The sequence below is a fragment of the Colletotrichum navitas genome (genome assembly GCF_030913465.1).
Source record: "Colletotrichum navitas strain CBS 125086 chromosome Unknown LY79scaffold_109, whole genome shotgun sequence".
Taxonomy (NCBI): Eukaryota; Fungi; Ascomycota; class Sordariomycetes; order Glomerellales; family Glomerellaceae; genus Colletotrichum; species Colletotrichum navitas.
Genome location: NW_026850655.1, coordinates 67,620 through 94,029, shown reverse-complemented (window position 1 = coordinate 94,029; position 26,410 = coordinate 67,620). Strand labels below are relative to the sequence as shown.

General features: G+C 52.1%; 8 protein-coding genes across 8 annotated transcripts; 3 read left to right on the top strand and 5 right to left on the bottom strand.

The window, feature by feature from the left end:
* Positions 1-1,475: 1,475 nt before the first annotated feature.
* LY79DRAFT_677840 (uncharacterized protein) lies at positions 1,476-2,638 on the bottom strand (the record flags this gene model as incomplete). The annotated part of the gene is made up of 1 exon (XM_060564491.1): positions 1,476-2,638. One exon carries the CDS (start codon positions 2,636-2,638, stop codon positions 1,625-1,627), a length of 1,014 nt encoding a protein of 337 aa, XP_060408367.1. The 3' UTR covers positions 1,476-1,624.
* Positions 2,639-9,289: 6,651 nt separating this feature from the next.
* LY79DRAFT_674167 (uncharacterized protein) lies at positions 9,290-9,867 on the bottom strand (the record flags this gene model as incomplete). Its single annotated transcript, XM_060564266.1, has 3 exons — positions 9,290-9,607; positions 9,656-9,763; positions 9,847-9,867. 3 exons carry the CDS (start codon positions 9,865-9,867, stop codon positions 9,290-9,292), a joined length of 447 nt encoding a protein of 148 aa, XP_060408366.1.
* Positions 9,868-13,415: 3,548 nt separating this feature from the next.
* On the top strand, positions 13,416-14,199 carry LY79DRAFT_674166 (uncharacterized protein; the record flags this gene model as incomplete). Its single annotated transcript, XM_060564265.1, has 3 exons — positions 13,416-13,626; positions 13,691-13,855; positions 13,991-14,199. The coding sequence occupies 3 exons, from the start codon at positions 13,416-13,418 to the stop codon at positions 14,197-14,199; spliced, it is 585 nt and encodes a 194-aa protein (XP_060408365.1).
* A 947-nt stretch (positions 14,200-15,146) lies between these two features.
* LY79DRAFT_584199 (uncharacterized protein) lies at positions 15,147-17,012 on the top strand (the record flags this gene model as incomplete). The annotated part of the gene is made up of 4 exons (XM_060560382.1): positions 15,147-15,383; positions 16,010-16,195; positions 16,572-16,775; positions 16,851-17,012. The coding sequence occupies 4 exons, from the start codon at positions 15,147-15,149 to the stop codon at positions 17,010-17,012; spliced, it is 789 nt and encodes a 262-aa protein (XP_060408364.1).
* Positions 17,013-18,292: 1,280 nt separating this feature from the next.
* On the bottom strand, positions 18,293-18,835 carry LY79DRAFT_584198 (uncharacterized protein; the record flags this gene model as incomplete). The annotated part of the gene is made up of 1 exon (XM_060560381.1): positions 18,293-18,835. The coding sequence occupies one exon, from the start codon at positions 18,833-18,835 to the stop codon at positions 18,293-18,295; it is 543 nt and encodes a 180-aa protein (XP_060408363.1).
* Positions 18,836-20,640: 1,805 nt separating this feature from the next.
* On the top strand, positions 20,641-22,212 carry LY79DRAFT_570234 (uncharacterized protein). Its single transcript, XM_060559132.1, has one exon. The coding sequence runs from the start codon at positions 20,726-20,728 to the stop codon at positions 21,836-21,838; it is 1,113 nt and encodes a 370-aa protein (XP_060408362.1). The 5' UTR covers positions 20,641-20,725; the 3' UTR covers positions 21,839-22,212.
* A 335-nt stretch (positions 22,213-22,547) lies between these two features.
* LY79DRAFT_674163 (uncharacterized protein) lies at positions 22,548-23,861 on the bottom strand (the record flags this gene model as incomplete). The annotated part of the gene is made up of 2 exons (XM_060564264.1): positions 22,548-23,600; positions 23,769-23,861. The coding sequence occupies 2 exons, from the start codon at positions 23,859-23,861 to the stop codon at positions 22,548-22,550; spliced, it is 1,146 nt and encodes a 381-aa protein (XP_060408361.1).
* Positions 23,862-25,670: 1,809 nt separating this feature from the next.
* LY79DRAFT_570233 (uncharacterized protein) lies at positions 25,671-26,396 on the bottom strand. Its single transcript, XM_060559131.1, has one exon. It carries the CDS (start codon positions 26,236-26,238, stop codon positions 26,005-26,007), a length of 234 nt encoding a protein of 77 aa, XP_060408360.1. The 5' UTR covers positions 26,239-26,396; the 3' UTR covers positions 25,671-26,004.
* Between the last annotated feature and the right edge of the window lie 14 nt (positions 26,397-26,410).

Below are 26,410 nucleotides of genomic sequence, written 5' to 3'. Positions count from 1 at the left end.
ATGGGGGTTGGCAACCCCTTTTTCGGAGTGGCAACCCCATTTTTTCGCCCCCTCCGTGAGGAGGGGGTATTTAGCTCACAGCGCTGACTAAGTTGCCCCCGGGTATAAGAATAAACCTCAAAGTTCAAAAAAGGCCACCACCGCTAGTCATCTACTTTCTATCCCTAATGTGTGTGGTGGGTAATAAATAATCCTTGTGCGTCCCACCATCATCGTGACCCCTGGGCCTTAGAGATCCCTCTCTGATGAAGAGCCCTTTGCTCTGAGAGCAAGCCTTGTTTCTGTTCCTGCAGAGCCCTGCTTAATTCCCTTGGCTGATGAGTAATGGTCATGAGCCGGACCCTCGTTTGTTGACGCTCTTGTGACTGCGCTGCATCTGTCTCTGCGCTCCGCGATGCGGTGGCTCCGTCTCCTCCGCCGCAGATCAGTCCATCGTCGTTGCTTCATGCAGCTGTCTCTGTAAGATGGCAGCCTCGTGGGCCGAGCTTGTCTCTAGAAGCTGCAATATGGAATGCGCTGCGACAACGTCGCCGAGTGTGGAGGTGGTCAATTGAACGGACGGGTCAAGGTCTTGTGCGAGACTGGATTTCAACGTGTTGTCCTGTGCCTCGAACGTGTCAAGGACGCTGGAATAAACTTGCAAGGAATTACCAGACTGCGGTGCCAGCAACGCCTCTACATTAGTAGCAAGCGGTGCTGGTCGGGGTAGGGCTGAAATCAAAAACCTCCACTCAACTTCTTCTCCGCCGACCATGGTGGCCAATGCCCTCTGCTATATTGGGATGGAGAGGCGCACTGGAAGAGGTCGTCCCACCAGAATATGGATACACGATGTAAACGCGTACACGCTGCAGTTGATGCTGTTCTGTTGCCGAGGGATGCTGCATTCTACCAGGTAGTCGGCTCCCATAGGCGCCCTTTGTCCTATATAGGAATGGACCAGGCGTAAAATAATACAACGACAACAACAATCTACCAGGTAGTTGACATTGTTTAGGCCTTAGGGCATGTAGTGTCGGCAGAACCACCGCAGGGCGTCTTGCACTCTGGGCACAGTCTGTGCTCCAGGCAGAGAGTCGTAGAGATCAGGCGGTGTCACGAGAAGCCCGCTGCGTTGCATGATGGCGAGGATCCAGTGGTTTTGGTTTACGAGGAGGGGAAAGATGAGCGTCTGGACCTGCCTGGCTGACTCTGCGAGCCTTGGCTTGACACGGTAATCGGCCTCTGCTATTGCCAATAGTTTGCTCGTGTCGAGCACGCATGTCTGCATGGACTGGCATGCGACGAGGCTTTCGATAGCTTCGTTGAGCCGTGTTGCGTCAGCCATAAGGCCAGGATTCACAAGCCCACGGCTGGGGCCGCAAAGAACTGATCCGACCGAGTGGTTAGGGGTTCCGTCGACCTCATGCGAGATAGACCGGTTCGTCAATGGCGGGGGATCGGAGGGCAGATTATTTGAATTTAAAAGAATAGACGGTGGCGAAGGTCTCCAAAGACCAATCGGTGACGACGGACTGGACAGAACATCATCGTCAAGCCGCGCTCTCTTTTCTGGGCGGCGGTGTCGGGCCTCGGGAACAAGATGGAGATTCGTATCGTCGGAAGGTGACGGGGTTTGTGTGTCTTAGTCGTTCTCGCTGTCCTTGTCGGCTCGGCTGGTGGGTTCTTGCAAGGGACTTCCAAGCTCTTGGAAGTGAGGCTCGTCGTCGTCGTCGGCGTCGTTATCAACTGGACTTGTACAAAGGTCGGAAAAGTCTGCTTCATCTGAAGGGACAATACTGTCGTCGGATGCAACCGATTTCTGGTGTTCGGGATCTTGCATGACAAGCGGTAATTCGGAGTCTCTAAAGATAGATAACTCTATGTTATCAATTCGATAGGCGGATGAAAGGGCAAATACTTCATCGTCGGAGGGGGCGCCGGAGGGAACCTTGACTTGGATTGACAACGGTGTGCAAGGGCTCGAGGGTGATGCTTGGTTTGGACGACGCGGAACCTCTGGCGACGGAGTAGAATGGTCCTTGGCGGTGGCCAGATGTTGGCCAGAGCTGTGTGCCTTGATGTGGCGTGCGTCGCGGGTTAAGTTTAGTGGAGGGAGCCTCTGTCTCGCAGAAAGGACGTCGCTGTATTGTATCCCGGGTGCTTGTTTACTGAGTCCACGCTTGTTCACGCAGTGATGTTGACGACGTGCTGAGGCGCAGCTGCATAGGAGGTCGAAGAAGGCATCTACTTGGTTCGGGCAGAGGCTAGCAAAAGAAAGTAGCTCGGTGAAAAAGGGACGGCCCTGATTTGCCTGGTCGTAGGAAAGGAAGAAGAGCAAGCGTGGGATTTCAATGTCCGAGATTGCTGTCGCCTTGGCCACCTTTCCCGAGATTTGTCTCGAGGTGTATCTGTGGTCCAGAGGGAGTGAAGTGGAGAGGAGACGGACAATGTCAGCCGGCAGGGTGTGTCTGGTGATACTGGGGTCCTGGCAATATAGATGCTCTGCTAAGGAAGCTTTAAAATTGGCCAACGCTTCTTTCAGGCTTTTGGGCGTCGGTAGCGTATCAAGGATCTTGCTGGAGAAACTTTTAATCTTGTCTTGGATGGAGCTTGATTGCGTCTTTGCGGCACTGGGGGCCTGTTGAAGGCGGGCCATGAAGCTCGAGATTGTTTTCGCAGTCGGGGTTGCTGGGGGGGGGGGGGGGGGGGGGCCAGAAAGATTTGTGACAGTGGTTTAAGCGTTATTGTATCTCGACCGTCGACCAAGGAAGGGATGCCAGAGGCTGATGCTCGGCCTGTAACTGATAGAAGATGGTGGACGATGAATGGTGGGTTGAGAGAATAGAAAGGCCGCGAAGCGACGTGATAGGGAGGTGAGAAGGGCGTGGTGCCTGCCACGTTGTTCTTGCCAACTTGCTATTGCTACACCCCACGCACGAGTAAGGAAGCAACGTCGGGTTGTTTTTCGAGAAGGAGTGTATCGCTTGGCAGGGCCAAAAGCCATTTGCCGACGTGTTCTCGACAGATACTGATGCGGCACAAATAATAGCTTCTGCTACCGGTTGCAGTAGACCAGTGGGACGGAATCACTAAGCGGATGAGTGGACGGTTTGTTGGATGCACGAGGTGCCTTATCCAAGGGTGATTGTGTCAGGAACCGGCAATCGATAAGATCCCATTAACAGGTACTCACCAACAATCCAGGAATCAGAACAACACTGCACCGGCCAAACCCCGCAAGGTGCTGGCTCCTCTCCAGAAGGAATGCTGCCGGCAACAGGGTGGGTTGAAATACCCACTATGGAGAACTATTACAGGACATTTTCACCGCATCCCTCCCTTCTCCACTCCACGCACGAGCCATCATCACCATCAACAAAACCCATCAACACGATGCACCACCATCACCACCTATCAACATGATTCACAGCACAGCAGCCTACAATGACGGAGCCCACAGGCCAAAGGTACAGCGACAGGATGTATGTCCTTGTCTGGAGTGCAGCCTTATGCCGGAGGCAGTCATTGTCAAGTCTCTACCTAGTAAGCAAGGCAATGATGTGATGCAGACTAGAGAAGCACTCGCGAGGCACGAAATTGGGCTGCAATGATGATGGCGATGGCGGATGAGGCGATTGCACTTGCAGTGCGGCTTCCGATCAACAAGTGCATTTGACGGGGATAAGGATTTTGGGGAGAAGGGGTCCACTAGAAATCGGCAAAAGATTACCGACTTACAGTGAGTGGATAGGGGTGGCGCCCCTGTAAATCGGTAAAAAATCACCGATTTGCAGTCGGTGGACAAGGGTGGGGCCCACTACAATACTGGTACCTATGGACGTGAGTGGGGTGGTTGGCCGCTTTCCGTGCGGCAGCTTGCGTTCAGTACGTACCACAATAGGCTGCCAGGGAAGCTACCATAGTGACAGCAGTTCGGATGTGGTTGTGGAAGTGGCAGTGGCAGTTGTGGCGGGTTACAGAAGAAGTGGTGCTACTTTTTGTATGCAAAAAGTAGCACCAGTTTCTCCAGGTACTTCTGTAATGCTGTGACTAAGCCCATCTGCCAGGACCACCGTCCTGGGGAAATCCATCCTCAAAAAGATGCTGACATTTATTACCCAGCGGTACTTGCCCATTTCAGCCGATTGACCTAAGCCATCCCAAGTTCATGTTAGTTCGCCTTGTTGCCTACACCTCACGACAATTACCGGTCTAACGGCGTGAGCCTATCAACCTCATCACCAAAAAGCCACGCCTGTCTTGCGTCATAGATAGATGCGAGGCAGATGGTAATATAGTATAGTCCGTTGCGCCAGTAGAGTTCAGAATTCACTTTCCGTTTGTGCGCAAAAAACACCAACGTCAGATGCCAGCCTATTATTGTTATCTATTGTCGTTATCCGAGCGCTGGGAAATTCCCGCAGCACCATCATCTGATGAAGGCTGATGCTACGACAAAACAGTGCACCCAGCCGCCATGCCCCTGCCTCTCCGTGAATCCGCTTTCCACGTGCCGAACCGGAGGCGCGTCCCATTTCTTCTATTAAATTTAAAGCTGTGCTACGTCTTCCCACTTCCTTCTTTGCTAGCTTAGATAATCAAACGTTTAACCGACCAAGCCTTCAGTCGCTTGGGCATTGGTTGGCCTTAAAAGTCGGTGCCATTAACACGCTTGAGGAGTGGGGTCATTAAAACCGGTGGCCTGCCTGGCCCAGTGTGACGGGCACGAGTGAGCGGAAGAAGAGCAGCTATTTGCGAAAAGACTTGGTTAGAGGAGGATCGACTTGGCAGGCCATTTGTCGAACGGGTTCTGGCGACGAGACAGCCGGGCATTGTTAGCTTGGGAGTACTAGGATATGTAGATAGGTAGCTAAAACAAGGCGTATCCTTGCCAAACACTGCTTAGCCCTGGCCATGATGCCTTCTAACATGCATGTCGATGGTCATGCGTTAGATGATGAAAAAGAGGGGTTTGTCTGTAGAGCCCCGGCTTTGCGGGCGCTGAGGCCGTCAATCAGGACCAGGATTTGGCAGATGGACTCGTGCTCTCAAAACGCCTCTGCCATGGTTTTCGCTGTGAGAGAGGTTGTTAGAAAGGCGGGGCAAGGCGTCTAGGAAAACAATTCTGTGGTCAGGAGGAGGGAGGCCGGGCTAGAGCACAGGTAGCACTATTGGCAGCATTTTTGGTGGCCCTTTTGGCAGCACTCTTGGTAGTATTTTTAGCAGCCTAGACAAGTTAAGGCGTAAATTAGACAGGAAACTAATAGGGCTATTAGGTCTTATGCTAAAAGTAGAGTAGGAGTAGCGTCAAGGAAGCTTAGGTAAGGATTTATATCAAGCGCTTGTCAGAGACGTAGCCCTTAGGGAAGGCAGGTAATAACTAGTGGTAGGCTTTGCTTTTAGGTGGGATACTTGCCCCTACGCATTGTTAACTATTTATAGGATTGTTGCTGTTTAATTACTAGGTATAGATGACTAAAGTATAAATATATAGGCAGGTTTACACACCTGTAGTCCCAGCAGTCTAGAAGCAGAACACATTAATAATCCCTCTCTAGTTCTTTTAGGTAGGCATAGTGAGATAAGCGTCATAGAGGGTAAGACAGCTTAATCCTAGGGCAAAACTTTGAATCAGGTGAACAGTATTATTAGAAGGAAGATTGGGAAGAGCAAGCGAGATGCCGACGGCGCCGAAAAAAACCTCACTGGCTCTGTTACTTATGTCGACCACTCTCGGTCGTATGAACAGGATTTATCTTTAGAAGACGAACTGACCGTCGCATCTATCCCGTGCAGCATCTCTAACACAAATGAATCAACGCTGCTAACGAATTCATGACACGCATACCAACTATTCGCTGCCTAGGCCCTTGACAAATTAATCCTCTGGCTGACACGTCCCACAGCCTTTCTTCTTGACTTGCTCTTGACCCAACCCTGCTAATTACATTGTTACAAGGAATGCAGCCTCTAAAAACCCTCGGACTTCCTCATCGTACTCACCCTTACTAAACTTCGGTGCTCGTGGGCCTCCGTCAGATCTTTCATCGCCGCATTTCACCCAATAGAAGCTCCCGCCTTGACTTCAATAGACCAACATCTCTGGCTCATCTTGTCGCAATCGGGCCTCTCGAATCAGGCCGTAACTTTTGACGACATAAAAGCACACTTGGTCCTCTCAACGGCTCACAAGGCCGCCCGACCGAATTCGTTTCACACTCCAGCTCGGTTCGCAGCGGCAGCAAGGCGGGAAGCAAGGCGCGCGACGTTACCACCAGATGCCCGAACTGACCAAGTCGGCCCAATAAATCAGGATGCATAAAGCCATAAACTAGAAATCAATTCCTTGCGTAAAGAAAACGCCACCAGCCATTGTGGTCGTCGCCGTGGTTGTTATACTTGGCCCTTGGTATTTTCGTCGCGCTGGGTTCCACTATCTCGACCTTTCGGCTGATTACCTCGTCAACATCAGATTACATACATGCGGCTGTACCAGATGCGATGCTTTTTTCTTTTTCTTCTTAAGTGGACGTTGCGAGTAATGAGTGTATCCCACGTGAGGTGGTACATTTTGGGGCTGATGCCAAGCCCAAATCATGCATGAAGTTGTGTTGTGACACTTTCTACTCCCCTTCCCATTCCCCTTATTTTTTGGCTTTTGAGAGTTTACAAAGACCTTGATCGTGGACCTGCATTTTCCAAGGTGCTTCAATGGCTCCCAGATATTGTCCTTGGTGCTGTAACCCCTTCCATTCCACCGTGTACATCTGCTCTTTGGCGACGGGATTGATGCGGGAGTCCACAATCGTCTCTACGGCATACTCCTCCTTGGTGAACTGTGGAGTACCATTTCCCTTTGACCATTGGCAAGCGCCAAAGGTCAAAGAGAAAGGGAACTGCATCTTCCAAAATATTGGGCCTGGCTTGCTGGTCCGCCTCAAACTCATGCGCTGGTCCGGCCGTGCCTTTCCCTCCGCTGAACCGCAAGCCCTTCACCGGGTGTGCCGAAGAAGCGGGACCTTCACTTTGAAACAGGCGGATTCTCCAGGCAAGGTCCTGTCCTGCCAATTTGCCGGTCAGTTCAGAATCTTAAAACACAAAGAAATAGGATCAAAATACCCTCTCGGCAAGAGCAGCCTTTCCCTAGTTTGCTTTAGCAGGGACCTCGAACGCATAAGACTTTCTGGATAATCTAGAACAATTGATCCTTCCGCGTCAATGGTTATCTGGTCTGTCGTCGAGTCCTGCCGTCTTGTCTGTCGCGAGCAAGACGACTGTTTTGTCTAGAAGGTACGGATGATATCAGCATCGGGTTCTTGCGCGCTGTTGCAACTGGGATGCAATAATGGGATGAAAATCGCGTCAGCTGATGGGACCGTGTAGGGTGCGAATATGTGGATTTGTGTGTGTGGTGTGGGACGGACTTGTGTCACCTTGTGAATAGGCAGGTATATAGCTCTTGTTGGTTCTAAGCCTGTCCAGCTGCTTTCTCGATTGCTTTGAATCCTTTGGCGACCTTGGCTTCCGTCTGTCTGCGCATAGAAAGGAGCTGAAGGCGCTGCTTGTGATGATAGTGGTTGTGTTTGAGCGGATGTTTGGCGTGATAAGGGGAGAAGGGATGAAGGATGGATGGATGGAAGGCACCCTGCCTCCCCACCTACCTTCCGAAGGTGGAAGGTATGGCTTCGTTCCAAAGAAAGCTTTTGTCATGAAGTCATGAATCAGGATATAAGGCGTTAGTTGCTGCCACGCAATTAACAGCGATGTTTTTAGTCTGGCAGCTTGTTAGTAATCATTAACACAGCCACCCACATAATCCCATGACACACATGTTCCGTCTTCAACTTCATCTCTTCATCTCCATAACCGCCGCTCATTGAAGTCCATGTATGCCTTAACACCTGTCCTGGGAAGAACACATGATTGCTAAGTACGTTTTTTATCTGTCCATCTAGGCAAGTCGTAGCCTTCTGGCGTATCCTGTTTTCTCTACTCTGTCTATCTAGCAACGTCTGTTGCTAAACTCAACTATGCCCCTAACTACGCCCTGGTCTTGATGCTAAATCTATAAGATAAAATTATGTCTAGTTTTTGAGCCACATTAGCCTTTATTAATAGCCCTTAAAAACGTTAACAGACAACACTGTCCTATGCACCTACTGTATATCTAAGATTCTTAATTAGCTGATTTACCACAGTCTATCTTGACATCTGTGCCACTATGCTATCACGTTCTATACTATAAATGCAACTTTTGTCTTGGTGTGCCTAGGTGCCTAAGTACTGCCTTGTAGGCGTAGTCCTACTAAAGCGTGTTGTTCTCTACAATACGTTTTATGTGCTTTAGTGACTCATAAATACTGCTTTGAATTTGCACGTCTGCATCTATCTGCTTACGCCTGTACATTGTCTCTGAAGTGGCGTCTATGATGACGCGACAAGACATGTGGACGCCCTCCTGCTAATTGTCAAGGTGAGTTCTTGTGCGGCTAGAGAGATTGACATGGATTACTGGCCTTTCTACTAATGCGGCGTCTATGTCACCTAGCCTATAGACTAAGTTGCTGACCTTGTGCATGATGGGAGCTGTTATGTGTTGATTGAAAACGCTGCCATGGTACACCTTGATTTTGGACAAGGACTTGCTGAAAGGCTGTAGATTAACGAGTAGCTGGCTGATTGGGGCTTTACCTGCTTTGAACTCCTTTACCAGAAGCACTTGGGACAGGACCGAAGGGAAACCCATTACCTAGTTAGACACCTAAGGTAGGCTCTTATTAGTCACCTTATACATAGTAAAGAGGAAAGTAATAGTAGAATTTAGATACGTATATCACTAGGCGCTATCTGTTATATTGGACAGCTCTATAACGCTAACCTTAGTCTACTAGACAACCCAAAGTACAGTGCTAAGTTTTAGTATAATAGAGGAGAATTTAATAGGATTTAGGTTCCAGGGAGCGGTAGTATATTCTAGACGTCAGTGAGGAGGAGGTGACGATCGCGGGCAAGGTGGTACAGCTGCCAAGAGAGATATCTCAGTGCTAGTATGGAGGACCCGGTGATTCTGGACAATAGCTAGACAATACTTGTCTTGTAGCCTGTGTGGCGGGTAGGTCTGGAGGCTGTTTAGCAGTGCATCCTGCGTGGTGACCCGCCGCGTCTGCTACTACTGCTGCCGCTGCTGCTCCTTTGCTATGTCACCGCCATCACCTTCCGACACGGTAACGCGCGCCAGGCCTGCCGCGTCGCCACCCCGTGAAGGACACTTGTATTTCTTTAGCATCTGATGAACCGCCGGAGACTCCTAGCACTTCCTGAAGACGACGTTGTACTTCAGGGGGGGAAGTGAGATGGTGACATCATATTGATAGATTGTCACATTGTTATTCCACTGCTTGACGCGGAACTGGTTGACCTCCAGGTTAACCGGCTTGCCGGTGGTGTTGAAGCCAGGTCTCTTAATGAAAGGAGACATGCCCGGGTTGAGAAAAGACTCAGGGGCAGTCACGGGCACCGCAGCCGGGGCCGGGAGGATAGCTCCTGGCTTGATAAGCACAACCGTATTATCGTCCAAACGTCCCCCCGGTAGCTCGACCGGCTGACGCTGTTCTTCCACTATGCCCTGTATTACATCATCTGGTGCAGCTCCTGGAGATGGTATTGGACAGACAGACAGATTTGTAAGCCCGCGCTTGGCTATGTGACTGAGGATAACAATCCGGTCTTTGAGGCTCCAGTGGATGCGCATTCGCGGGTTGATGGCGAGGCCGTGGTAGTGCTGTGTGCGAGATTGCTCATGGTTAATAGGGGCTACTTTGGAGGGGAAAGGGGGAAGCAAGGGTTTGTTTGGGTTTAACTTACTGTCTCGTTCGGACGAGCCATAGGATTGATTGTTGATAGGCATGGTGCCGCAAGTTGTCTTTTGACAAGAAGTTTATGCTGTAGTAGTAGAAGCGAAAGCAGTATGTAATGTGGGAGACACGTTTTGGATTTAGGTGAGCGAACTAATGAGATGATGGCGAAAATGGGGAAAGGTGGTGGGAAAGGTAAAGATGATGTTGATGTTGTCTGTCTATAGGTGGGAATTGGACCCGGTGAGCGAGTCGCCTGCCGGCTTGCAAAGGGGCCCCGGAGCAAAGCACATCTCCGGGGGTGGTCGAGGGATGTTTGGGTACGCTTGGACTCCCCCGCCTAGGTTCCACGCTGTGTATTGCGGTCCGTAGTGCATTGACTGTCGCTGTGGTCACTGGGAACAGCGTCCATCTCCATCATCCGTACAGACAGCGAGCATTCCTCGCTTATCTCAACCTTATCTTATCGTCCATTACGTCAGATGTCTATCTGTGTTGTCTGCCACGCCCGAACCGCAGTAAACTTGAAGCTATTAGATGAGGGAGCCAGACTTGATTAACAGGACTCTATCTGGCTCTGAATAACCCCTGTCTACAGAAAATCAGGGTTTTACGACCCAAAGACATCTTCCTAGAACCATACCATCCATTATTCAAGTTCTGGTGGAAGTCGCGTCTTGATATCTGAGATGGAGACCCCTGCGCCATCTCGAGTGCATGATGGTTCACCACCAACCGGTAAAGTGTCATGTGAAATGCGGGTGTGGCTGATTGATTCTTAGTTGTGCATATTTGGAATTGGCACATGAGCTTGATGACACTGTTGAACGCGATGTTTCTACAAGTTCCAACATATATTGGGCTGTCTCCGATAGACTGACGTTTGCTCATGTGATGACCGTGTTGCTGATGTTTAATATGCGAACAAACAATGGTGGTTCAGGCAACTTTTTGTCGATACGACTTGTGCTGCGCGGGCTGGGATCCCCGACCAAAAAATGCGCAGGTAGCAACAGCGTGGGAGTCTCCCTGGCTGTCTTGTGTCGAAGTACGTGAAATAATAATTTTGGTTTAATTGCTGGTGCATTACGCAACCGAGGCATTTCAAGTAAGGTCGTTCAACGGTTGGCGCTTAATGGCGCAACAGTCGTGTAGAGAGATGCTGCTATAGGACGTGGTACAATTGATGTGGTTGCCTCGTTCAGAATCTTCCTCGTCATCATCATTCGCTGCATTGGTGAGAGCCGCCTGAGGCGCCTGGTGGCGGTGCATGAAGCTCCTGTCGGCCACTTCCTTGCTAGCTCCTTCATCTATGTTGCAAAGTCGTCTTGACTTTTCCTGGCCGACAAAGCTCGAGGCCCTTATCTCTGGGCGATGTCCCTGGAAAGCGCAAGATTTGGAGGGCCTGGCAAGCTGATGGTTGTGCTCTTGATTACTTCTAGGATTGTGTTAAAGGAAATTATATTGTTGTATAACTAGGTGCCTCTGGATTTAGCTGAGCGAGGAAGAGTAGTTTCTTGTTGGATCTCTGGCGCATTTAGGCCGAGAGGGGGGACATAAAGGTCTGCCTGTGTTGAATTACGCCTTAGTCTGGGCGTTTAGTGTAATAGTTCTGATTAGGGGAATTGGATTTATGTGTAGTGTTGTAGGTGAAGTTATTTAGTGCGAGCGGTTATGTTGAGACGATTAGTTTGGCTGCTGGTGCTAGGTGCTGCTAATACTAACTCAAATACCCGGGGGCGTTAGTCAGCCTTCGCCAAAGCTAAACACCCCCTCTTCACGGAAAATGAGATTTCAGTATCACCTGTTTTTGGCAAGAGTGACGTGACGGGGAGTCCAAGAGACAGACGGCTGGCTGTAAATACATGTTGGGAGACGGAGGAGGGAAGTCCAAGGCACCTTGGTGGTCAGACGGTGCTTTCGGCCGATTCGCATGGTGTACCACCTCCGTGATCCCCCGTACGCCGTACCCCGAATTGATCCGTATCGGCAGCCCATGGGTCCACATAAAGAATCCATCCCGGCTCCGGTTCCGGCCCCCTGCCCACGGCTGGCTTGCTACCTCCCTCCGATCACAGCATCCCAGAGCAAGTGGCCCTCGTTCTTTGCAAGTGGTTGTGCGAAAAGGAAACAGGAAAAAGGTTTCATTTAGCGTTACAGAATGCGCGCGTCGAACGAACCGCCATCAAGACAAAAACAGACAGAGAGGACCGCGGCTGGGCAAAACTGGACCCTCTTGTTTGTTTGCTGTGATGGATGGGAACGAGCGATCAACTAGGCTACGGAATAACGACAGTGAAACAGACAGGAAATTGTACATTTGCTACAGGTATCGAAGGGGAACCGGGGAAGTGGACACGGCTGAGACCGCAAGATGGAGGAGAGTCAAGAGAGAAGACACCACACAGTGCCCGGTCCGCCTGTCGCCCCTCGCTTCGCTGCGGCCTGCTTCTTGCGGAATAACCAATGTCCTGCCCCTGTTCCCGCCTTGCTGGCAGTGCATAGTGTCGGCTCAAGCGGAGATTGAGGCTCATGTTGCCGTGGAGAGTGCCGCGCACGCGCGAGCGTGTGTGTTTGTGTGTGTGCAGCGTGAGTGCATGTTGTTGGCTCGAGCGGAGGTTGGGGCTCATGTTGCTGTGGAGAATGGCGCGCGCGCATGCGTGTGTCCATGGGTGTGACAATTGCCCAAGAGAAGCGGCAGTGGTTGTTTTGGTCTTGGTTGTATGGTTGTTTGATTGTCTTTCGCAAGAACCGACCCCCTCAAGATGAGTGACCGGCTGCTTAGTCGTGGCTTGTCGCGAGAGAATCAGCTGATGCTTTGGCATCAAAAAGACGGCATCTCTCATCCCCGTGTGTAATACGAAGGACCGGGATCGTGGCTTGCTAGTTGCAGCGCATGATGATGAAGAGAAGCGAACCAAACATGAGCATTGATGTGAGGCTTGACGGGTTTGTGAAGGATATATTTGTGGCTTTTTAGACCTGTCAAGTTGATGGACCATCTGTCAGATTTGGGACTGATAGAGAAGACTCATTCCCTCCGTTAAAATAGCGTGATCCATGTCTTGTCCGTCCAAGACAACGACCTACCAGTCAGAAAGAAGGGCAGTGGGCGATGATGATGATGCATCATTTCTCTGATGCCTTGATCAGTTGAAAATACTTCGCTGCCTGTCTCTGGCCCTCTGGGTTGTCTCGCTCCAGCTGTTAACCACTTCTGTCTAGATTCATCGTACAGGATGAGGAAAGGCCATGTCCAGTACTATGGGCCGCCACCAAACGAAGTGTGTTTATTTCCCACTCTGCTGGTTCGTATTGTCTATCCCTCTTATTCCTTTCGCTTGAACCTGTCTCGGCCCAGCCATCTGTGGCAAGCACCCCCCCGTGAGTTTATGTCGCTTGCTGTTGCTTGCATGAATATTTTCCCTTTGTCTGCCTGCCACGCTCTCGTGAGTACTTGCAGACGCCGAAATCGACCATCTCTAACCACCAACCTTTCGAATCCTAACAACATAGGCTTCCTCGGCAGCACGACAGATTTGGTTTCGCTCAAGACCGCAACGACATACGTGGCCTATGATGGCCAATGCGGACTCTGTGGGCTTTGTTCAGCCGTCCTTCTCCGAGACCTTTGTATCTTCTCCCCACCCACCCGACCTTATGCACTTCACCGTCCCGCAACGCCAGCATTTCACGTATGCTGCTGGCACAGCCGGCTCCCCCCTGCAGCAGCAGTACCTGGTCTCCTTGAACTGGTTGCGCTCCGGGGATCTCCTCCCCGACAAGTTCAGTTACGTGGTCAAACACCGTTTATGCTGCCCCCCCCCCCGTTCCTGCAGACACCGCCGGTCCAGATGGATCAGATGCTGTTCAAGATACCCACAGCGTCTCAACCACCACAACGGACATGGATATCCACCAGGGCAACGGTCAGCTACTGCATCACCAGTGGAAGATCGTCCAACAGTTCGACTTCCGCAACGCGTCCCCGTCGCCAACCCCATTCCCATCTCGCGCCCGTTGGCGTTTGTAACAACGACGAGCATCATGACATTTCCCACCACAGCTACCCTCCTGACCTTCCTCATACCATGCCCGCGCCGCTGTCTCGTGCCCACATGACTCTCTCTCCGGCGTGACTGCTGAGGTTCAAGATATATGCTCAACGCCCTCGATGCCCGCTTCCCGTATCGCCGTGGCGCCCCCCGCCACGACGCCCATGTCATCGTCGCCACGATTCCAGCACCTCGGCGCCGAGCTCAACCGTAACCTAGCGGCTTACCAAACTCACGTCAAGGCTATCATCCAGCTCGAAATGCAGATCCATCAGATCGAGGCAGAAATGTTGCAACTGGCCGGATGAGCAGATCAGTCATCCCCTCTTTTTTTTTCTTCAGGCCTAGCCGAACCGTGTTGGCGGGTGTCTGCCAGCCATTTGTATTCAGACGTGCCTAAACTTCTGCTTTATCACCACTATCCGTCTTGGTGAGAAATCCATCGATAGGCAGCCAGTTGAACACGCATGCACCTGTTAACACACGTAGCGAGACGTATCTCTCCTAAATTCAGGATGCCTAGCGCACGCTTTTCTTCTTGTTTCTGTCTCTCATCCTCTTGCTCTCGCTCTCATACATGAAATTGTCAAAGAAACTAATGGCTGTACTTCTTCTTCTCCCTCTCTCTCTCGCGCTTTCTTATGTCGTTTAGTTCTCTTATGCTATCGTCCATCCTGTGTAGCTAGTCAACCTCCAATTCTCCCATCCTCACCAAGTCTTTCGAGATATCTAAATCATCTACTTGCTCCCTACAATGTTTCCATGATGCCCGTCAGTCAACGATTCCACTTCCCGCGTAACGCCAACAGTGAGCCAATTCGTTCATGCTCGTGGTGCAGCACACTAACTGATACGTGCCCCGTTCCAGACCTTCCATGACATTGAGATCACATCCAACATGCACCTCTCCTTCTCGCCATTTGAGGTCGCCATTATGTTCATATGAGCACATCGTCTGCTACTAGCTCGTCGGCTCGTCTCCCGACCTTTGCCTCTCACAGCTACACAAGGACCTGGGCATCGACAATCTTGGCTTAAAGTACATTAACTGCATCTATCCCTGTGTAGCCAACGCCCTAAAAGCTTGCATTAGATTCTTCTGAAACACCTTCGCCCCTCAACGCACCCAACCATCGAGGGGGACAAACTGCGATAGTGAATTGTTTTCTTCAGTTTATTTTCATTTTCCCCTTGGCCTTGTCCCATGCCTGTCCACTAAACCTGTTGTTCTTCTCTCATTAGTCATCCTAAACACATGGACTCCTGGCTCAAACCTGGTTGGAACGGCGACCTACGAGTGCCTCTGCCTGTGGCAGATTCACCTTCAGAACAGGGAGACCAAAGTTGCAGCCATAAGTCTCCTTCGTCTCCAGACGACAATCAACTTCCACAGCAGCAGATGTCCCCAGATTCAGAACATTACCCCGTATCCAGAGCCAACATGCAAGCCAACCGACACCGCGAGCCTTCTCCTCATCCTCCTCCGCCAGCTGTAAAAACATTTATGAGACCTTGCGTCTCTTTGCCTCAATGAGATGAACCCAAAACTTCCACAATGAACATGCGCCGATCTACAGTAGCGCCTTCACCAATACAACGATTACCAGGCGCCTGGCCCTCCTCGATAGGGCGCAAAAGTAATGTCCTCATGTCGCCAGCACCTATTGGGAGAGCGTGGAAAGGAAATTCCTAATCACACTCCCATCCCTTCCCACTCGCCTCTACATTCTCCTGTTATACCACACAGACGACAGAGGTCCCCGCCATAGAGCGACCACCGCACCATCTCCTTCACACGCTCCTCGCCGTCACCGTATTGGCTGATGTCTCTGTCTGCTAGCAGGGAGAAGAAGCAGCGGAGCCCCATCAAGTCACAGACCTCTCCTGCTCACTCTTGTCTTTTCTCCTTGCTGATTGCAGCTGACCTTTATCCTCCGACGGCGCTAAAAAAACAGGAAGCTGGAGGAACTGGTGCTAGTTTTTGCATGCAAAAAGTAGCACAACCTTTTGCTTAGGGAGGACCACAAGCCAAGTGGTTCAGCAAGGCGTTCCTTAGGCTCCTTGGGATTTATCTTTTGATTTTTGCCACCTCTCCTTTTATGTTTATCACAGCTTTAGTTTCACTTCATCCTCACTTCATCCTCACTTCATCCTCACTTCATCCTCACTTCATCCTCACTTCATCCTCACTTCATCCTCACTTCATCCTCACTTCATCCTCACTTCATCCTCACCTTTACTTTGACCTTCATCCTCGTCCCCATCATCATCATCATCTTTGCTTCATACCTATTTTCATCTCGAGTGAGTTCGTTTATACTTAGAGCCCTTTTCTACCTGTCACACCACATGCGTATTTCCCACCATGCGGTTTTCAGCACACACACGCCTCCCCTTAGACCTCGACCTCCTCCTACGTTCCAAGAACCTCTCAACGAGATAACTAGTCTACTTAACTACGTAAAGCACGTCAAGCTCCCCGTCATTAATATCTTGCTTAATCTCCTTTATGGTGTTAATCAGGTTAAGAAGTACCTAGATCTCGCCAGTCATAGCATCCTTAATCCTCAGCACGCCGTCTACCACGCTCCTTAACGCATAAAAAGCCACTGCTCACAAGAAACCGTGCTTTTTCAAGCTGTGCCACTGATGATTGGTTGCTATCAGTCATACCATCTAGTGTGTTACGAAGCTGCTGCTGTTGCTGCTGCTGTTAGCGCCGCTACAACAGCCTGTCAAACACCCCCATTGCCCATTTGTGCTGACAGATCACGTTCTCGACATTCTTAGCGGTGGCCATGACGTTGTGGTCGTCAAGAAACTCCTGCCGCCGCGCTTTGAGCTCCCGAACCACGTCTACAGCGCTATTCAGACGCGTTACGACGTATGTACGCGTCCTACACCACCCAGAGCACCGGCGCAGCAGGGGAGCCTCGCAAAACCACTGTGGCGATAACAGCCTCCGCCACCAGACCTCAGTGATAGCAGCAGCACCAACTACATCATCAAGGTACTACAACCGCTCCAGCCGCCTGTTCAGGTCGTCCAAATCGTCCAGCAAAGTTGTCTCCCACGCGAGTGCAGGCGTGTCGCTGGCCACGCTACGCCGTATATTGCATAGTTCTATGTACGGTGATAGAGAACAGGTGGTTGGGCTGGGAACCGTTCATGAAGCAGTCTAACATCCTAAATATACTCTGCTAGAACTCACCAGCCGTGATGCGGTAGGTTCTCTAGTAGGCAATCTATGCCCTCTCCTACGCTTATACTCTCTCTTGCCGTACTTGGTGAAAGTGCGCCTACGATTTGTGGTCTGTTCTTGTTCTTATCTTGGCTGCAGCTATGAAGAGGATGCCAAGGTGGAGTCATGTGAAGACTGGTCCTCTCAAGGACGAGAACAACAATGCTGATTCAAGGGATCCTAATTGGGCGTCTATAACTGAATCAAAGTTTGCCCCACGAGCAGTGCACTAATCGAAATGTGGATTTCATGACTTGTGTTCCTTGCACAAATAAACAGGCTTCCTGACTGCGCCTTAATACAGAAGTAGTTCATTATTGGTGAGGCTAGTACTACTCCAGAGATCTTATTCTCCGAACCTTTCTTTAGGTGTTTATGCCAAAACACCAAGTCTCACATTTTTGACTCAACGTGCTGCTGCTACTGCTGCTGCTGCTGCTGCTGCAACACAGGGATCGGTGCTTGGTTTCGATTAGTATACATGAAGTTTAGTGAGAAGTCCATAGCAGGCCTGGTTTGTGGCCTAGTATCAGAAAATGGAGCTAAGCAGATAACAGGCCCGGCAGCATGGCTTAGCAGCTGTTCCGTACCATTCAGTCAACCTGCGTTTGTTTGCTTTTGTGATAAACCTCAAATCCATTGGAAAGAAGTCTAATCAGGCTCGTTTTGGGCCTCTGCGTCCTGCAAGGCTACGTTTGTTGGTAGTGGACTGTGCTATGACTCCATTCAGAAAGAAATCAGGGATGACACATTACCCATGTCACTGACAATGGATCATGTATGTCTTGCCTAAAGATGGTTATGATGGGTGGTAATCGTATGGCCTGTGAGGGATCGAGATTCCCGGTTACCAAAGTCGTCAATGCGCGACGCATTGTTCGGCAACTCTGGGCCATGAAGAGCGCAAAGAGTGCCGTTTGAGCGATGAATTAGTTCCGTCTGTATCGTAAGTGTAGGTGTTCTGTAACGTGATGATATCAACTTTTGTTGATTCATGTAAGAGTGACCAACGAATCGATCACAAGCCACTTGGGGCTGCCACCGCCAGACTGGAAGTCGCCGAACGACTTGGTGATGACAGTCAAGGCAGCAAGCAGCCGTGAACTAGACACCTAGGCCTTGTTGTCGATCATTTTGCTGATTTGATTCGTCATGTTGGTCTAGTGAGACTGAATAACGATGCTCTGGCCACTAGAGATGGTGCATGGGGGTGCTGGTGTGGTGCTGCTACCTGTCGCGACGGTTGTTAGGTCAATGACACCCAAATCTTGAGGTGACTGGGGCAGTATGTTGTTATTGCTGCAGGGCAAGGATGGGTTCGTTGAAGGCTGTCCTGATGTAGCCTGCTCAGGGGCGACATGCGTCACAGACTCGTACTTTGATTTCTCGACGGTGTGCATAAGATTGGCAACCATGACGGGAGTGTTCGATGGATCCGGCATCCTGACGGGCATCCTCTCCCTGCTCTGTACGTCTTGGTCGGTAAGGGGGGAATGTTGGCCTCGATGCGTCGTTTTGGAATTGGGATCAAGAGGGAACGGGCACCTTTCAGTGCCATCTGGGTTGGTTCCGGTCATGGTCTGGGTGCGGGGTCGCATGCCATGGACAAATGGACGATGAAAGCCCGGGTCTGCCTCCTCCTCGACTACGGTAGACAGATCCAGGCCCGGGTCTGTCTTATGTTGTTCAGTGACGTTGCTCATGTCGGTAAGGTCTTCGTCTCCGTCAGAGCTGGCATACCTGTCTAGGAGGAGACAGTGCCGTCCGAACGAGGTCTCCACGTCAAAAGAAGTCATGCCTGTAGACGGGCTATTGCATGATGTATTGTTAGAGTCTTGAGACGGGCTATTGCTGCTGAATAGGCTGGAAACCAGGCTTAGGGATGGCGTATTGAACTGGGTCGCGTCGGGAACGCTACCTTGGCCAGGTAGATGTTGCGTAAGTTTGTTCGATGTCCTCATTAGGCCGTGGATGGCGTTTGGGTAAGGCTGAATAAGCTAGCCGAGAATTGGATGGGGATTCGAGGTGGTGCCAGCAGTCACGCTTGGAACGGGCTTGGCCAGCATGGGTTCCCGGGGTCGGCTTGAGAGGCGTATGAAGGCGTGCACGCTTAGGGGCAGGCGGCGTGACCGGGACTAACATAATGTCGTCGGAGCATTGCTCGGACAAGGCGTCGGTTTCGGCTGAGTTCACTTTCCTTTTTCTGGGCTTTGTCTTTGGCCAGGCTTCGGGGCAGACTGCGACGTGGCAGGGGTTCGGTCAGCGTACGGAAAGATGGAAAAAGGGCGGGGGGCAACTTGCGAGATTCCATAGCCTCCCCGAAACGGTCAAAGTCTGACTTTTTGACGACGTCGCCAGACTTCTTGGTATCGTGCATAGAAACTCAGTCCAGGGCCTGGCTGAGGTGTACAAGGTCAAGATGGCTCCGCTGCAAGCGTAGCGTGTTGAGGGCAACAATGGCGTTGCGGCAGGTGACGACCTGGAAGCCAAATACGAAGAGAGATATGCTGCGAGAGACTGACCAGCGCCTGTGGGCGGCAGAGGAGCGGCTGAGAAGACGACGGTTGGTGTTGTTCTCAATATCTCGAAGCTGAGCGGCGAGTTGATGGTCGAGAGCGACAGTAAGCAGCGAGCGGTTTGCGTGTTTGGGGAGGAAGTCGAGAAAGAATCGCCGCCCGTCACATCGACATCTCCAGCAGCAGTGGCAGCAGTAAAGTCGTCGCAGAGGGTGCCCTAGAGCTCAACGACTTGGGACTTAAACTCGTCGCGGGAGAGGAGAGAGTTGAAGGCGTCAAGGCTTTTGCGGAGCATCGTTTTGATTCGCAACCAGCGTTTGTCTCAAGGACACGAAACAAGGACGATAGAAGGGAAGACGAGACGGAAATTGCAAAGAGAATAGAATAGGTACGTACCGTACGCTGCCGTCTTTTTATTTTTCCTGCCTTGGAGGAGTGAAGCGTACGCAGCTAACACCAGTCTAGAAGGAAGGAATAAAGTGTGCCGCCACGCGATGCTGTTGTATTGCAACTGCTCTCCACGTGGAAGGTGCCGTCCCTTCCCTCCTCTATGAACAGGACAGACAGGCTGGGTGCACTGCACCGTGTACGTACGCTTCAGTGGCTAGCGTATGATCTTAGGGGCCATCGGTAATTTCTTTACCGATTGACGCTGTTGCCTCAGCGCCATGAGCACTCAGCACCAAGGGTAAATCGCCCGGGACCAATGTACGCCAGTGGCAGACATATCAAAAAATGCATTCTATCGATACCTTTGACATGGTACATGCGACCTGATCGTGAGGACGCTCTCTGGCACGAAAATCAATGGCTGCATCTTTGTGTAAGGCCTAGTCAATCTTGTACTTTAGATAGCGGCTCTGTTCTGCTGTCTGGGTAGTTGGTTGCCCTCGATAAGGAAAAGCTGACAAAGCGTATTAGATAAGGAGCCAGCGGCCGCATGTTAATGTCGATTAGTGCCACTGTTTATTGCCAAACTTCGAGCAATCATCCCTCCAACTTGACGGCATCTCTTGGCTTCCAACCACTCCACTGCTCAACATCGCCGTGTAGGTGTACGACAAGCACGACGGAATCATGGCTGCTGTCCCCAAAGAGCTCGTCCTTGCCATCATTGACTCCGTCCAAGACATGCCCACTCTGGCCGCCGTCGCACGTACCTGTCGCTGCTTCCACGAAATGACGCTTCCGTTCCTACACACCAAAGCCCTTGGCCGGGATGACGCCGAGGTAGACAAGCTGAACATGGTTACTGATGACGACCCGTACACCCTTCCTTTGGTATTATGGGCCACTGCCTCCCGCGACTTGCCTCTCCTCGAGACGATTCTCGCCTTACGGCCTTCGCACTTGACGGCACGCTTCCGCTATCCAGCCACAACCTGCCGTGGCCACTGGCCCTGGCGGAGGGATATCGACGTGAGCGTAGGCCACACGACGGCGCTTCACATTGCCGCCTCTACGGGCGACCTTTCCGTCCTACAGTGGTTGCTTCACCATCACCACCCGTCGCCCTGCGGTGGCAGCCCGGCCCTTGATCAGCTGTCACGATACGCTTGCGTGTGCCCGTCACGTCATCTGATCATTCTCCAGCTATTCCACGTCATCTACGATCCAGAAGAGGCCCCCCGTGCTTCCCCCCTACACTTGGCTCTCTGCCATGGCCACATGGATTGCGCTAGGCTGTTGATCAAGTGTGGCGCCGACTGGTCTCGTCCGTTACCGGGGTCCCACGGCGTTACCGGCCTCATGATTATAGTCGCCAACGGTCTGGTCCCTCTCTTTGAGTGGCTCCTCTCGCAAGGACTGATCACGGCAGCCGCCGCCAACGAGCGGGACGACCTCGGCCTAGGAGCTCTCAACTACGCGTCTGCCTGCCGGGACGGTGCCGCGGCCGAGTCGATGGCAAGGAGCTTAATGCTCATCATCGGCAGGGGCGGTTCCACAGACCTGCATGGCCCAAACTACGTCTACGATAACGCATCCCCATCTACGGCGGACCATGACGTCGAGCGGAACTACGAACAGATTCGTAAGTACAGTCGAGACGTCGAGGCGTGCCCCGTCTATACTGCCCGGTGCGCAGGCAACGACCGTCTCTTAAAGGAGCTCTGTCGAAGAAGCACACCCGACTACCACAAGGAGTGCCTGCTCACGGCGGACTGGCAGATGAGGAATGGTCAGCGCTGACAAGGCCGAGTGGCAACAAGCAGAGGGGACATGTGTGTTATTGCCAGCCGGTTCCATCAAGGATTCATGGCAGCAATGCGCTTTTCAAGCTGCTCGCCGCACCCTGTGTCGATGGCAATCCCGGATGGGCTCCATACGTCGCACCCATGCCAGGAGGCTCGTGAGTTGTATCGGAAAAGACGGCAAGTCGGAATAGGTTCAGTTGACAGCAACTATAATGGCGACAGTGAGGATAAGAGTGTCGGTGGAGGAAGTGTTATGTGGGATAGAAACTAGCCGTGTCCAATCGCTTGTACCTAGATAGGAAGTCAGTGCGGCCCTGGGCACACAGTACCTGCAGGCATTTTACTCAATATCAGAAGCGCCGTTAGGACCACCAGACATGAACATCGATACATGACACAATGCTACGCACATGTCAAGGGCTAAGACACCACTTGGTGGCTTCATAGAAAAGAGGCAAAAGAGGACTTCCATGCATGTATGCAGAAAGGAAACAAGGGGAGAGAAAACAGAAACCAAATATATAACATAGGCACCACACTAAACTCCATTACAAACCAACGGCAATTGGAGTGTAACAAAAAAACACTCAACAGCACCAACCAAAACGCAAAAAAAAAAAAGAAAAAAAGAAAAGAAAAGAAAAGCAAAAGAATAACAAAAACAAAAAACAAAAAAGGATGAATACCCCCTCGAACTGTGAACTTCAAACACCACGGCGACCCACGCCCAAGGCGGTCTCGAGCTCGCGGCGCACGCGGCGGCCCGCCGCACCCCTCTGGTGGGGCCCAAAGACATCCGCCTCCCGGCCGAGCCGGCGCGCAAGGTACCGCATCGTGTCTTCCACGATTCTGCGGCCTGCAGCCTCCCGGCCTCCCTGCTGCTGCCGCTGCTGCTGCTGATGCTGCTGCTGCCGAGAGGCTTGCGCCCGGGAAAGGACTCTCATGGAACGCCGGGGTGGTGGTGGTGACAGCGGCGGCGGTGGTGACGGCGGTGGTGGCGGCGGCGATGGTGAAGACGGTGGTGGTGGTGGCGGTGTCGGGGAGTAGTCCATGGGGTCAAACCCGCCCAAGCCATCTTCGTCTTCTTCTTCTCTTCCTCGTCCTTCTTCTCCTTCTTCTTCTTCTTCTTCTTCTCCTCCTCCTGCTGCTGTTGCTTCTCCTCCCCCTCCTTGGGACTGGGACTGCGGCGGCGGCGGCGGCGGCGGCGGCGGAGGCGGTGGTGGAGACAGTGGCGGAGGCGGCGGCGGAGGCGGAGGCGGCGGCGGAGGCGGCGGCGGCGGCCTGAGCAGGGCCTTTGCCCTCTGTAGGGCGAGGGTGGTGACCTCCTCGGTGAGCCGTACGGCCCTCTTCTCCCTAAACGCCTGCACCAGCAGGCCGCACCGGCCTGGGTCGTCGTGCACGACCCAGAGATCGGCCAGGTCCCGGCTCGCCTTCAGCCAAAGCTTGGTCAACGACCACATGGCCGTCGCCACGTTCTCGGCGGGCGGGAGGTTTGGGGCGAAGGCGGCCGGGTACCATTCGGCTCGCGGCCAGGCGTCGCGAAGACGCTCAAGCTTCTTGAGGAGGCGGAGGCGGCGGGCGTCGGGCGCGCTGCCCTGGGCGGTGAGGGCGGCGTTGAGGCGGGTGGCGTGGGTGTCGATATGGTGCGCCAGTGCCGTGGCGCCTAGCGAGGGGCCGGCCGGGACGTTCTGCTGCACCCAGGGGTTGACCACCCCGGTGGTGGGAAAGGCGCGCAACGGGTACTGGTTGATCAAATCCTACCGCACACATGCCATGTTAGTGTTATTCCATCATGGTCTATCTTGATTCTTCGCAAGTTAATTCAAAGTAGCTATAGCGAGAATGATTTCGCAAGGGGTAGGTAATGAAACCACTAATGAAGAAACGCTGTTGGAATGGGGGGGGCGTCTGGGCATACGACTTACATTCATGCCCCCTTCGGAGGGGACCATGTTGTTATTGTTGTTGTTGCTGCTGCTGCCACTGGCGGCGCCGCCGGGGAGAGAGTTGGTAGACATCTTTACTTTTTTTTTTTTTTTTTTTAACAAAAAAGAAGAGAAAAAGTAAACAAGTGACTACAGTCGGATTAGGGGGGAAAACCCAAAACGACGACGCAAAGACAGACAGCACAAGCAGAGAAGAGGAAGACACAGCGAGCACATGGGGGAATACGACGAGGCTTCACGTCACTGTGACTTTCAGCAGCATAGCAACACCGTGACAAGAGACGGGAAAGAACCATGACATATAGCTTACCTGTCCCTGAGGGGAAGCCAGAACGGACGTCGTCAGTCTCGACCCTAGAACCTCACGCAGGCGCGTTCTAGAGTATGCTCTAGGATCGAGGGCGCGGATGATTTGACGTCTGACCGTAACTGGCAAGGAAGGCCGATGACATGTCTCACGAGCTAGAGCACACAGTAGGGCATGTGCGCCCAGCTGCCTACAATCAGTACGGCATTAGACTTGGGCTAAATGTCTATCCCCTAGCCGTGTCGATACAGCCAGATCCAATTCACCTGCAACTCTAGGATTGGTTTCTTCCCATCTCTGGAGACCAAGCCATCGTGCTCATGCATGTAGCAGGTATGACAGCACGCCGCCGCGATGTGGGCCAGACGGCTGCAGCCGCTTCTTACGTGTCGCCGTGACCCCAAGGCCGTGCCCACAACTTGACAGCGTATGCAGCGGCCGTTTAAAGCGCGAAGAACCTATTAATGTTATCAACTTAAGGAAATTGTACCTAAGACTGTCTAGAAGGAAGGCAGGCCTGTGGGGAATGCCACAGTTGTGGCCTGGCTGCCAGCTGTGGCCTGGGGCTGTGGTGTGCCCCCACCCCCATCACCCCACTGTAAATCGGTAATTTTTTACCGATTTCTAGTGGGGGGCAGGTGTGCCTATATGGGTACGGTACCCAGGTACTTGTACAGGTACAACCGCACCTCCACCTGGACCTGCATCTGGACTTGCATCTAGACCCGCATCTAGACCCGCATCTAGACCTGGACCTGCACCGCACTTCACCAATGTACGTACTCGAAAAAGGTACACACCCACGGCTGGTCGGCTAGGCTGATGGCGCCCTGGAAGGCTTCTACCTTCCCCAAGGAACCACTTTCAAGGCGAACTGCCACCCACACCTACCGGTACGTCTCTTGTGGCCAGTCGCTTACCGGTGGTAGTAGGCCCAGATCGGCCATCGCCAACCACCAGTGTCTGTCTCAGCGGGTGTCTTGTCTTGGTCTCATTCATTCTTCAGCACCCTCATCCAAGCTGGCCCCCCCAACATCCATCCCCAAGACACCAAACATACGAGACCATGCATCGTTGAGAAAAGAACCCGGCATCTGAGAGCTTCGCCCAAAGAGACGTCAGGTCGCAAGAGGAGAGTCAAGCCAGGCCATCACAGTCACCTATCCGTGCAGGTATGTAGAATACAAGTCCGACCACTGAAGAAGTGTTTTTTCTTTTGACTTTTATGTGTTCCTGACTTTTCATAAAAGCCACCCTCAAGCTTTCTTCAGTTCTCAATTCTCATTGAGGCAGGTTCTACAGCCGTCCATCCGCTGCCGCCTGGCATCTGTGCTTGGGATCATCTCATCTCATCTCATCGCGCCTCATCTCGCCTCGTCCCGTCTCAACTCATCTTGGGAACGGTCCACCTTCCACAGGCTCGAATGAGCCCCACAGCCACGAGGCGAGGCGTCAGCCACTGCCTAGTCGGCACTCTCCACTTGCCGGCACGTGCCACAGCGCCACACGGCACAACAACCTCCACCACACCACTTCGAGGCAAGAGGGCGATGGCTTCAAACAAACACCACCACCACGCAGCTGTCAGTTCAAGAGCCTTGAGGCGCGGAACGGGCACCGCGTTTTATGGCATCTGCTAATTTGACATCCTATCTGTCTGTTTTCTTTGAAATGTGCGGGTGCAGACGACTGTCCGACCACCCTTGGTTCCACGACGCGAGCGGGTGATGCGCCCGCCGATGGTGGTGACAGAATCAGGGGTCCAGTCTGCTTGGCCGCGGCCCCTGACCTGAGTCTTGTCCTTCTTCCACCTTGCAGCGTTGGAGAGCTCCAATCTGCCCGGCCGCGGGCTCTTTGAACGCTGTTTTCATCACGACTGGCCGTCACTGGGCTGGCCGGTGTCACATTTCATGTACACATACTTGTAGAGAGTAGACAATTGGTAATGGGGGGGAGGACTTGTGAAAGGTGATTAAAAAAGATGGAAAGAAAACAAAAAACCACTAAATATGATAAAATGAAGCACGACCCGTCCCACCCGCACTCTGCACACACTATGAGGAAAAGAAGGTTAACTAGAAAGCAGGTTAACAGACGTATATGCTCCCGCGAAGAACCCCTTTCAAGGCGAACTGGATGCATACCCCAAAAAGCTGCCACCTTAAAAAGCTGCTGCCTCGTGTGGTCTGTCATATTTGTCAGCGCTGCCTTAAAAGGTCCTGGAAACTTGGAGAAGAAAAAAAAAGAAAGGAAGTAACAAAAACAACAACGCGTCTACGGCGTAACACACAAACCTGGCCATCATCAAGAAGAA

What these genes read in the sequence shown, in the direction of transcription:
- LY79DRAFT_570233 (XM_060559131.1), bottom strand. Translation starts at nt 26,238, where the DNA reads ATGCATCCAGTTCGCCTTGAAAGGGGTTCTTCGCGGGAGCATATACGT.
- LY79DRAFT_570234 (XM_060559132.1), top strand. Translation starts at nt 20,726, where the DNA reads ATGGCTGCTGTCCCCAAAGAGCTCGTCCTTGCCATCATTGACTCCGTC.